Source organism: Poromitra crassiceps, assembly GCF_964638095.1.
Source record: "Poromitra crassiceps genome assembly, chromosome: 2".
NCBI classification, from domain to species: Eukaryota; Metazoa; Chordata; class Actinopteri; order Beryciformes; family Melamphaidae; genus Poromitra; species Poromitra crassiceps.
Genome location: NC_139624.1, coordinates 63,727,651 through 63,740,050, shown reverse-complemented (window position 1 = coordinate 63,740,050; position 12,400 = coordinate 63,727,651). Strand labels below are relative to the sequence as shown.

Sequence of the window (12,400 nt, the reverse complement as noted above, 5' to 3'; positions counted from 1 at the left end):
ACGCATTTGGTTAATAATCTGCTGGGAACTCTTCATCTTATTAGTTTTGCACCCTGTGTCTTCTCCCCCTCATTCCATCCTGCTATCTCTCGTTCTTTCACTCTGCCCCCCCCCCCCTCTCTCTCTCTCTCCCATTCCTCCCATTATCAGTGATTCTCAGCGAATGGTCGGAGTGGACTCCCTGTTCTCCATGCGTACCCTCTTCCTCCTCCTCCTCCCTGCTACTAAGCATGTCCCCAGAGGGGGTTGCCAGCGACAGTAGCCTGGTCTCAGTTCAGAGGCGCTACCGTGCCTGTTTGGACCTGGACTCTGGTCTTCCCATCTCTGGACAGGAGGAGGAGACCCAATGTCCAGGACCACTGGTAGAGGAGAGGCTCTGTCCAGACACTAACATGTGCAGAGGTAATGATATTCTCCATGAGGGAAAAACATCCCAGCCATTGAATCACCCTACAAGCAACGAATGGGGGAGTGGTTTTCTCCACCAGAGTTCCATTACACATGTCAGTCCCACTGTCACATCCTTAAAATATTATATGCAGAGTAGACAGACTGGTGAACTAGTCACAGTACGCAAGCATGGTACCACCATAGAACAAAGTGAATTACAGTTTGGGTCAAAGAGTGATAATGAAGTGACTCCAGTCTGCCTTTTTACCACAGCGCTGGGCCAGAGGACCTGCTGGGGTCATAAGATGGAGAAGTCAGGACAGTCACTCATTGACGTTTAGTGAGTTTAGTGGTTAAAGGGCCATAGCTACATGTAGGGATGGTGATCGAGACTTGGGATTCGAGGAGTGGGTAGGATTAATGGCTAGGGGGATATGGGTGGTGTTGGGGGGGGGGGGGGGGGGTGAGTGGTGCTGTAGTCAAAGCTTTGTGCTTGTTCTGGAGAGGGAGGTGAAGCTGGTACCCAGAATACAGGTGGAATACACAACCAGATGAAAATGTTTGCAAAAGAAAGGTTGGCAGAGAGCCAGGCACTGAATAATGATAGTGATGCTAATGAGGTTTTAAGCACTTGCTGAATGGTTCCTATGGGTACAATTAGAGCCTTTCAAATATTGCTATATGGTTTGGGATGATAAAACAAAACAAGAATAAATAAAAGTGAAACAGACAAAATAGAATAAATAGGTTTTGGCCATTGTGGAGTATCTAAATTAGTATAAAGTATAACCTATCTAACTATCTCTATATCCATTTATCTCCCTATTAGGCATGGGTCGGTTTGAAAATTTTGAAACCGGTTCGATATTCCCCCAAAAAACTTATCAAACCGGTATATCGAATTTTACCCTTTTTGTGTGTGTGTGTGTGTGTGTGTGTGTGTGTGTGTGTGTGTGTGTGTGTGTGTGTGTGTGTGTGTAGCCCATAAATGACTAATGCGACTGCAGTTGGTGGCGATAATGCACCTCTAAGCAGGTATGCCAACCAGCACTAACACTGAATAAAAATAAGCAGAACCATTTAACTGTAACAAAACAATGTTTTTATTTCTCATAACTATTCAGCTTAACTTTTCTTCAAACATCAACATAATAAACAAAATAAGACTCTTGCCTACTAGTGCAACTTGAGAAGAGGCTAATACGAAAAATAGTGCAATCAGAATGGATTGGCACAATTTTTTTTATTATTATTATTATTATTATTATTATTATTATTATTATTATTATTATTATTATTATTATTACCGTATTATCATTTTTTTGTGTGTAAAATTTGTTTTTTTCGGTTTGCACGTGATCAAACCGGTTTGGGCTCGTACACCGAACCGAACCTGTAAAACCGGAAATCGACCCATAGAGACAGTCGGCATGTGTGGGAACGCCCACAAAATGTTATACAGCTGGCGCGCGAGTGGGGTAAAACCGCCGATATATCTCAATGGACTGACTCACCAAAGGACGGTGCTGGGGCTCTAAACTACAGGTTTGGGGGTTCTAGAGAAGAACACAAGACGTCTGCTCAGATGTGCATTTACTGCGGTGGTTAAATCCCGATCGTGTCTGCCTGGGCTGGGCTTGCAGCTAAATTCTAACTTTGCTGAATTGATAGAACGGGGGATTTACCCCACCCTGACCAAGCCCCCAGCCAGGCTGAACCAGCTAACCCAGCGTCTATGACGAGACATCGCCTCAACCTATGCCTACTAGATAGATAGTATTCATAGGTTGAGGCGATGTCTCGTCATAGACGGTGGGTCCACATATACATGTATTGGCAATGTGGACTCTGTTTCTCTGTCTGTCTGTTTCAAGCATTTTGGCCGGCCACATCTATGCCGTTTTACGTGCGATCGGGCTGAAACTTTCAAGGGGTGTAAAGAGCACCCATGTGGGTGACCTGACGGAGCTGGATTTTTAAATTATGGCAGATTAATTACCCTAATTGCCTTAAGGCTAATTGCCCTAAGGCAGAGGCTATAGTTCAGTGATGATGTCATCAGTGATGATGTCATCAGTGTGAGGCTATATAAGTGATGGGAGTATAATAGGTAGAATCGGGAGGAACCAGACGGAGACGATGGCTTCCACCCCTGGCCAGTGTGGGTGACCTGACGGAGCTGGATTTTTTAATTAGGTGATTCCCCTAATTACGATGTCATAGAGCAGGCAAGGACGTGACGCGCAGTGGTCATCAGTGATGTCATAAGGGCATGTGAGCCCGCACATCGGGTGAGCTGCAGGGCAGGCAAGGGAGCAAGTGAGCCCGCCCAGGGCGGGCGAGCCTAGGAATCGAACGCGTGTAGCGCGACATGCTTAGTATAGTAAAGTATAATTCACAAAACTCCACTACAGGTATATCAGTGGCGGGGGCGTGCAACTGTTAAGGCCCATTCACACTTAGAACTATAACTCTAAAGATAGCTATAGCTTATAACAATTTAAAAACATATATATACCGGTAGTTATAGTTATCTTTATAGTTAGAGTTCTATGTGTGAATGGGCCTTTAAATACATTTCAAATGTTTGCTTTGTTTTTCAGTTTTTAGTTTCTTCACATCTCTGTAGTGTACATATAGTCCCTATAATGGTTTAAGAACAAAACTGTATTTGCTGGTGCTACAGAAATGAGGCAAAGACAAACTGTACAGGAAGAAGAAAATGGTGTTGTGCAGCCATGAAATCTTGAACAAATCCTAAAGGAAGATTGAGTAAAGGACAGTATTTCCACAACTAATGCAATCTAGCAATGCAAGACATGCACACATAGACTTTCACTGTGCATTTATGTGTCCTTTGGATGCACTAATACAGTATCAGTCTTTATATTAGACTAATACTAGATTAAAATGTGCTATTATTGGAGAGTTGACTTATTTTATTATTATGTTTTACCAATAGAAGGATGTTAGATATTTCTAATGGAGAACAATTGATACAATAACCTCATCCCCTCAATGACAATGGACATCTACCTTGTTTGGTAAAACTAATGGACATGGTCAGGACTTGGTATCAGCCAATGAAAGGGAATTAGAAATGGAAAAAGTCATACGATGCATCACTAGCAAGTTGTTGGGCCAGTATTGTGTGTTATTTCCCAGCTGCCAGTTCAGATTAATACTTGGCATCAAGAGACACTTTAAGTTAAGACCCCACAATCAGTATCTGCTGTGAAAAATCGCTATTGTGCATCCCCACTGCCCTCTTCTGATTACTCCCTCTAGGAGTGAAAGTGGAAAAGAGAGCTGAAGAAAGGAAGAGGATAATCTCCATCAGTCTGTATGGGAGACATAAGGTTGATTGTATTTGGGGTTGGGTGTGTGCAAAGAATAATTCAACCCGCATCTCACTCTATCATCCCTCTATCTAGTCCTCTCTGCCCCTCCCCTTTGGATATGCATGGACGTGGCTTTGAATTACCACCCATACCCAGCGGACCTTGGCTTTGATATGTGTGAATTATTTGAGGTGATGCACTTGATCATACAGTAGTTGGTGAGGCTCCATGGGACCATGTGAGATGGAATCTCTGTCATTGTAAGTGGGTTCAGATATCTGGAAACTGCTTAGTAGGGACAATCGAACATTTGACTTTTTCAATACAATCGCTTATATCAAACTCTAGCCTAAAATGTAATCAGGTAATCCTAACTGACTGTCTACCCATATAAATAATAGGTTTTTGTTGATTTTGTTCATGATTACAGCAATTACAGTACAGCAATAGCTATGATTATGATCATCACAGTCATCATGATGAGGATTATGCTGATAGTCGTCTCGGCTCCCAAATGATTGGAGATATCCGTTTACCAAATGTCTGGGAACTTCTTGTAAAAAATAGTGGTTTGAATGGCGGTGAGAAATGCAAATGATGCTCTCCTGCATTATCCTCTGTGGAGAAACAGTTGCTTATACAGGGAATAATTTTGTAACACAGAGAGAGCTTTTTAAAACATTGAAAATGGATGTCCCGATCAACGTTAACATTATTTGATTCTGTTCCCTTTACAAACACACAACTTCTATATGTCACCGCCCCTTCCGCCCCTTTTTTTTCCTTTAACTCTCCAATTGTTTCCACCCAGTTTTAGCAATAGAAGCGGGGAGAAAGTTCTGAGTCTCTACTTAAGTGAAGTGATAGAGACAGAGAATCGAGTCTACAGTATGCTGGTAGAAATGAGGAGGAGGACAGAGTTGATGATGGTAATGCTTATCGTTTTACAATTCCAGATCTGTGTCAGTGGAGTGCTTGGGGTGCCTGGAGTGTGTGTGCAGAGCCTTGCAGCGGTGGAGTCAGGCAGCGGCACAGACGGCCCCTGGCTTCTCCTCCAGGACCCCGCTGCAGGAGCCAACAGACACAGAGCCAGAGCTGCAACACCGCACTCTGTCCAGGTACAGCTCCGCTTTTCACCCTCAATGCACTCAGAGCTTCACATTTCCGCCCAAACACAAAGGAACCCAACTACACCCCTAGTCATTTCCTTTTCGTTTTGATTCCTTACTGTAAGGATACTTCCCTTCATTTATGGAAATGGCAGAGTGAATTACTTTCAGTGATGGGCAAGCTACTTGGAAAATGTAGTAAGCTAAGCTATCAGTTACTCTCAATTAAATATAGCTAAACTACATTGAAGCTATCCCCAGAGAAATGTAGCAAGCTAAGCTACGAGCAACATGGCAAAAGCAGCTTGCTACATCAAAGCTACTTTTTTCTCTCACATTGAATTAACTTCATGTAGAACAACTTTCAACCAAACAAATAGGCAGGTAAAAGAAAATATCATTTTGATTGTTTATTATATTATAAAACACACTGAAACTCTCATTGGCACAATATTCAAAAACAGACAATAAAACCTGAAAGTCTTCTTCATCACTGCCAGTGGCTCCCTCTGGCTCTGCCATCTTTCAAAGTTCGTTGCTGATGTGACTTCGCCAGCACATGACATATTTTGCCCTACCCTTAACCAATCGTCAGTCTTCATTGCCTAAACCCAACCCAGTCAGAGGCAGAGTAGTGCCGGGTCTTGCTGCAAGAGAGGCAAGGATGCTAAAAAGCAAGGATGAAACAACAACACTGTCTTGTTGTCCGTCATAATGGAACTGGAAGTGCTTTATTGGCTACACAGGCACACTTGACATATGCAATGTCTTCTCCTGTTTAATCCAAACCGCAGCAGAAATCTCCACTGCGTGCTTTGCTCATGGATTTTCTCTGGCGAGTAGCTTGTAGCTTTTGCGGGAAGCTACAAGCTACTTGGGTCTATAAATAGCTTAGCTACTGAAAAAGCTACTTGGTTCAAAAGTAGTGAAGCTACCACCAAGCTACTGAGAAATGTAGTTAAGCTATGTAGCTTCACTACTTGTAGCAAGCTACTGCCCAACACTGATTACTTTCCTGGTATCCTAGGTGAGCGCTGTGAGGATAGGGGGCGGACCTACCAAGAGGGTTGTGCCAACCAGTGTCCTCGCAGCTGCACTGACCTATGGGAGCATGTGCAGTGTCTCCAAGGAGCCTGTCACCCAGGTAGCATTTGATTTCTGAGATTTGATTTCAGTAGAGCATGTCCTTTTTATACTGAAAAAGGAATTTGTGTGAATGGGACTCTTTCCCAATGTTACATCTGAAATGAACCAACACATCCTCTCTCTCTCTCTATGTCATTCTCTTTCATTTCATATCCAAGGTTGTCGGTGTCCAGAGGGGCAGCTGTTGCAGGACGGTCATTGTGTGCCAGTGACAGAGTGTCGCTGTGGTATCCCAACAGGCAATGGGACTCTGGAGTTCAGCCCAGGCGAGAATCTCACCATGGAGTGTAACACCTGGTGAGAACGGCTGCATGAATTTCATGTTTTTAGTCCGTTTTGTTTGAAAGAGCAAAAAGTGTCTCATTTCACCTCGTGAAGTTCTTACAAACTATTGCAAAAGTAGGATTTTATAGATCAGATGCTCACAAGTTTCAGCTTATAGAAAAATTTGTCCAAATCAGTTTCTGATGTTAACAGAAGATATTTACTGAAAATATCTCACAAGCTTCACGTTAACACCTACAGTACTGTATAATTAAATTTTATTAAATTTTATATAATATAATATAATAATATAATATAATATAATATAATATATATAATACAATATAATAATATAATGTATATATAATTACACAATACATGGACAGCAGCTTTTCAGATTTTGCAATTTAGATTTTGACAATTTGAAATATTTAGCTTATTGATGGATGGAAAATAATATTTTTGAAACTTTGGTCATTTGAACTTGAAGTTCAAATCTATTGTACTTGATTGCTTGTGGTCATTGAAAATATATAAACAAACCTACAGTAACACAGCCTAAAAACATTTAGAGCAAGTAAAGCTAATTTATAGTTGTCACATACTATGGGCCCTATTCTCCCACAGGCCTTCAGCGCAAAAACTGGCCTTAAACGCAAAAAAACGTGCCTTGCGCCTGCCTCTGGAAGATAGCAACATGGCTTTAGGCCCCGAAATGCGCTTTACGCAAAATAGGCGTGGCGCAGTCCCAGAATGGGCGAGAATGGGCGTTTCGGCCTAAAATACCGACCTAATGATATCTTCCCTCCTGGCGTTAATTTAGCGCTGAGCGCTTTTCAAAACCAGGCCTATTCAGTGCGCCGGGGACAGGATAGTGAATGGAGAATAGAATATAGAAAAAAATAGTTTAGAATACAATAGAATATAAGATTGGAAGATTACAGCATGCAGTGGCAACCCTTCTCAGGCTTTGGGTGAAGTTGTAATGCACAGTTGATTTATTTTGTTTAGGCTATCCTAATAATCCCCATTTATGTGCGGGATCCAGACACACAGCAGTAGAGTTATATCTGTCTTTGATCTTTTTCAAATGGGATAGCTGTCTAACTACACATATTTGATGTATTAAAAAAATCGTTTTGGAACATTTTGATTAGCAATATTAACGTTGTATTAATATAGCTCAACGTTTTATTATCCCCCCCCCCCCGAAATTAGCTACTAATATTCCTAATATTCCTAATTAATATGTATTATTATTTCATTCAGATAATTGACATTATAGGCATGTATATCGTTTAATGTGAGAGAAAGGGAGAGAGAGAGAGAGAAAGAAAGAGAGAAACTGGAGAAACTTTTGTGTAGCGCTTCTTCAAACCCCACTCTTCATTACAGCTATTCATTACAGAATTGTCTGTTGTATTTATTTTTTCTGTGTGCAAAGCATAGTAGTTAGAATTATTTCCAAATGTTTCCCCCGTCTGTGGCAGCGGAGCTGTCCAAGGTGCTGAACAAGCTGCAGCGCGGGGAAGCATAATATATAGGCAAAATAAAATACACTCAATACTCAATAATAAAATTGTCAAGAAAACTGTGGTTCAAAAAACTCTTCAGAAAAATGACAAACAAGATGGCTAGAGTTGCAAAAACAATTGGTGCTTTTATTCCAAAAAACAGTGAAAAACAGAACTTGGACGTCCACATAAAAATAGATAAACAAAAACTTGAAAATGTGCAAAGTTGACAAATGTCTGGTTACCTGTCTCTCACACAGCCTCCCTCAGACTAACACTCGGGAGCCTTGGTGGCCAAAGGCTTATAAAGCCTAAACCCCTCCCCCAGCCCAACCAACTCCTGAGCAAATCAATTAACCCGAATTCTCACCATATACACTTTTACTGTGCATTCATACATAAACCAAACATGTTTAAACATAAGAACCACCGATCCCAGTCAAACATTTTACATTAAGTCCACAAACTTAACACAATAACTCAAAAGGCTTAACATCCCCTTTCACCAGTTCAAAATGGTACCTCCCTCAATCAACACAGATGCATGCAATCACTCTAGCCCTATAAAGCCCAGCTTGGCCCATTGCTCTGGTTCAGCCCCTGTGAGTATGGAGGAGAGGAACATTAATACATGGCATCATCACATGGCAATGCTTTTAGATTATAAGAAATACATTCCATAGAATAAACAACTAAGTGAACTAATCTGTGTGTGGTTTTTCCAACATGTTATATTACTGCAGAGGATGTATGTGAACTTTTAACTGAAGATGTGATTTATTGTGGTGCGTGCACTCACCACAATGACAGAGGGGAATTATGTGTTTCTGGATGAGTTTATGTGATTGAGTGGTTTTACCATGTGCTGTCCGCTTCCAGTGACGACATCTTCGTCACATTACCACCCTCCTCTCCTGCAGCGACGATGTTTGGCAGCCTTGACAAGTAGTCCGCTGTTACGTTCTCCTTGCCTGCTTTGTGCCGCACACAGAACTTGAAGGGTTGCAGTTCCAGGTACCACCTGGTCACCCTGGAATTCCGGTCCTTCATGGTCTGGATCCAAGTCAGGGCTCTGTGGTCTGTCTGGAGGTCAAACTCCCTACCAAGAAGGTAATATCTGAGACTGTCCAATGCCCACTTGATTGCCAGACACTCCTTTTCGATTGTGGAGTACCGAGTTTCACGAGGCAGAAGTTTCCTGCTAAGGTACAACACTGGACGTTCCTCACCTGGTTCTCCCTGAGCCAGCACTGCACCGAGTCCCACTCCTGAGGCATCCACCTGCACCAGGAAGCGGCGTTCAAAGTCAGGGCTCTGCAACACAGGTGATGAGCATAGTTTCTCCTTCAGTCCCTGGAAAGCATTTTCACATTCCTCACTCCATTCCACCGGATTACGGGCCAACTTGCAGGTGAGGTTAGTCAAAGGAACCGCCAGTGTGGCAAACTGGGGAATGAATCGTCGGTACCATCCCACTAGGCCAAGGAAAGACCTGACCTGTCTCTTCGTCCGGGGTCTGGGGCTGTGCAGGACGGCCTCCACTTTATCCACCTGAGGCCGGACTTGACCTCTCCCCAACTGATATCCCAGGTAACGAGCTTCCTGTTTGGCCCACTCACATTTCTGTAGGTTGAGTGTAAGTCCTGCCACGTTGATTGCCCCCAGGACTCGACGAAGATGCTCCAGGTGTTCCTCCCAGGTCAGGCTGAAGACAACCACATCATCCAAATAGGCAGCACTGCAGTCTTCACAACGTTGAAGCACTTTGTCCATAAGCCTTTGGAATGTTGCTGGGGCGCCATGCAAGCCAAAAGGCATCACCGTGAACTGGAAGAGGCCAAGAGGGGTCCTGAACGCAGTGAGGGGCCGGGACTGGCTCTCCAGGGGGACCTGCCAATAGCCCTTGCAGAGGTCCAAGGTGGTGATGTAGTTGGCTCGCCCAATCCTCTCCAGCAGATCTTCAATCCGGGGCATTGGGTAGGCATCGAAAGCGGAGATGGCATTCAGTTTCCTAAAGTCAATGCAAATGCGAAGGGATCCATCTTTCTTCGGCACAATGACAATTGGACTACTCCATTCACTTGCAGATGGCTCGACCACTCCCATCTCCAACATCAGGCGGATCTCCTCCTTCAATGCCTCCACCAAACGTTCTGGTACCCGGTAACATGCCTGCCGTGCTGGATTCTGATCCGGCTTGACTCTTATTGCATGCTGTATCACATCTGTATGGCCTGGTTTCTGTGTGAACAATTGAGGAAAGGTGTTGAATATAACTTGAAGTTCAACTGGCTTCTTACCATCTAGGTGAGAGAGATCCATATTTGCCGTCTGTTTCCAGGCCTCCACTACACCTTCAGAGTCATCTTCCTCAAGCACCCGGCGTGCCAGTAGGGCGGTGGCAGGAGGAGGGCTGCTTCTTTCCTCCCAAGCTTTCAAGAGGTTGACGTGGTACGTCTGCTTCCGTTTCCCCTTCTCCGGATGCAGGATTTCATAGGTTGTAGGCCCCATCTTCCTAAGAACTTCAAAGGGTCCCTGCCACTTGGCCAACAGCTTGCTGGATGAGGAAGGCAAGAGCAATAAGACCTTTTGACCTGGTTTGAACTCACGGTGACGTGCCTGCTGGTCATACCACCGTTTCTGGCTCTTCTGCGCCTCCAGGAGGTTGAGTCTGGCCTCCTCTCGGTACTGCTCCAACCGATCCCTCATCTGTAGGACATACTGCACAACACCTTGCCCCTCCACCGGATTAGCTGTTACCTTCTTCTCCCAGTCCTGTCTTGCAGATCCAGGGGCCCCTGGACTGGCCAGCCATAGAGTAGCTCAAATGGGGAGAATCCAGTGGATGCTTGAGGCACTTCCCTGTAGGCAAAGAGCAGAAAGGGTAACCACTTATCCCAGTCCTTCCCCGTATCAGATACAAACTTCCTGAGCATCCTCTTGAGAGTTTGATTAAATCTCTCGACCAGGCCGTCTGTCTCTGGGTGATACGGAGATGTCCTGATAGCGGTTATGCCCAACTCCTTATGCAGCTGGCTCATCAGGCGGGATGTAAAGTTGGTTCCCTGATCAGTCAGGATCTCCTCTGGGATGCCTACACGAGAGAAGAGCTGGACAAGAGCACTGATCAGTTTTGGAGTGGTTATAGACCGGAGAGGAAAAGCTTCAGGAAATCTAGTTGCATAGTCACATACCACAAGAATGTACTGATATCCCGTTGCACTTTTTTCCAGGGGCCCCACAATGTCCATTGCAATCCGCTTAAAAGGGGTGGTAATCACCGGCATGGTTTGGAGAGGTGCTCGGTTGGATTTGCGGACAGCACTGGTTTTTTGACATTCAGGGCATGTTTTGCAATATGTCTGTACATCAGTATACATGGAAGGCCAAAAGAACCGTGTGGCCAGTCTGAGATATGTCTTATAGTGAGCCAAGTGGCCCGCCCAGGGAATGGTGTGTGCAAGGTGTAATACCGGTGATTTACAGCTACTTGGCACCACTAACCTCCCATCGCCTGGCTCCTCCCCCTGGTAAAGGATGTCATTGTGAAGGCTATAGACAGCACCACCTACTTGGGCGGTGTGATTAGCAGAGGTTAAGACCTTGGTTAACAAAGACTTTAACAAGGGATCAGACTGTTGTAACATTGAGATGTTCTCTGGGATTTCCCACTTAACCTCAGATAAGACATTAGCAGGCATTTCACAAGATAACGGTTTACCAGCATGTTTATCTACCCGCCTTTGCCGACGTGTTTTTCTGGGCCCTTTGGTTCCAACCTCGCACAGACTATCACACAAGTCTGGCAAAGGTTGTACCCCTGACCGAGTTTCAGCTTTTGCTTGGGACCTTGTCATAACAAAACAAGAGACATGCCTTTTCTGTTCTGACCCAGGGCCACGGCCATTACCGACATTACCGACACTTCCACACCTGCCAAGGAGGTCATATAAAACAGGTAATTCCCTCCCCAAAAGCATCTCCACTGGTAAATTCTCCATTACCCCCACTTTCATCAGATACTTTTGTCCATCTACTTCTACTGTAAGTTCGACCTGTGGTTCCGGCTTACAGTGACCATGTACACATAAAACCTCTGTTGGCTGGCTGTAATCAATAGCACAGGGCACACAACTTTTTCTTATGAATGACATGGAGCTACCAGAGTCAAGAAGAGCAGTAACAGGTTTACCATTAACTTTTACTGGAATAGACTTAGACTCTGCTTCCCCATCCTGGTTGTCACCCTGCTCACCCTTTCTAGGCACATAACACAGTCCAGTCAGTTTAGGTTTCCTCAGGGGGCAAACTGATGCTTTGTGCCCCTCCTGCTGGCAATGATAGCATACCAAAGTCTTAGTCCCTGACTGAGCAGTGTAACCCCTGTCATTTGCCCCCCGATTACCTTCAAAGCTCCTCGGAAAGCTGTCTCTGGGGCGATGGTTGTCCCTGGTATCCATCCGTGTTGGTCGTGATGTGACGCCCTTCCTGGCGTTCAGGTACTGCATGGCTAACCTTGCTGCAGTCAGCCCATCCTCCGGTTCATGCTCCCTCACCCACGTCCTGGTGTCTGGGGGAAGCACCTGCAGCAGCTGTTCCAGGATGATGGTCTCTGCCAACTGGTCTTTACTCCTCC

At 44.5% G+C, this 12,400-nt stretch overlaps 1 protein-coding gene across 1 annotated transcript in view; it reads left to right on the top strand.

The window, feature by feature from the left end:
• sspo (SCO-spondin) overlaps positions 1 to 12,400 on the top strand; it is a gene marked incomplete at both ends in the record, with an annotated part of 269,200 nt that overhangs the window by 193,654 nt on the left and 63,146 nt on the right. The window contains 4 exons of the mRNA XM_083632012.1: positions 151 to 402; positions 4,688 to 4,849; positions 5,868 to 5,984; positions 6,145 to 6,283. Of these exons, the coding sequence (XP_083488138.1) occupies positions 151 to 402; positions 4,688 to 4,849; positions 5,868 to 5,984; positions 6,145 to 6,283 (670 nt within the window). The remainder of the gene's footprint in view (positions 1 to 150; positions 403 to 4,687; positions 4,850 to 5,867; positions 5,985 to 6,144; positions 6,284 to 12,400) is intronic.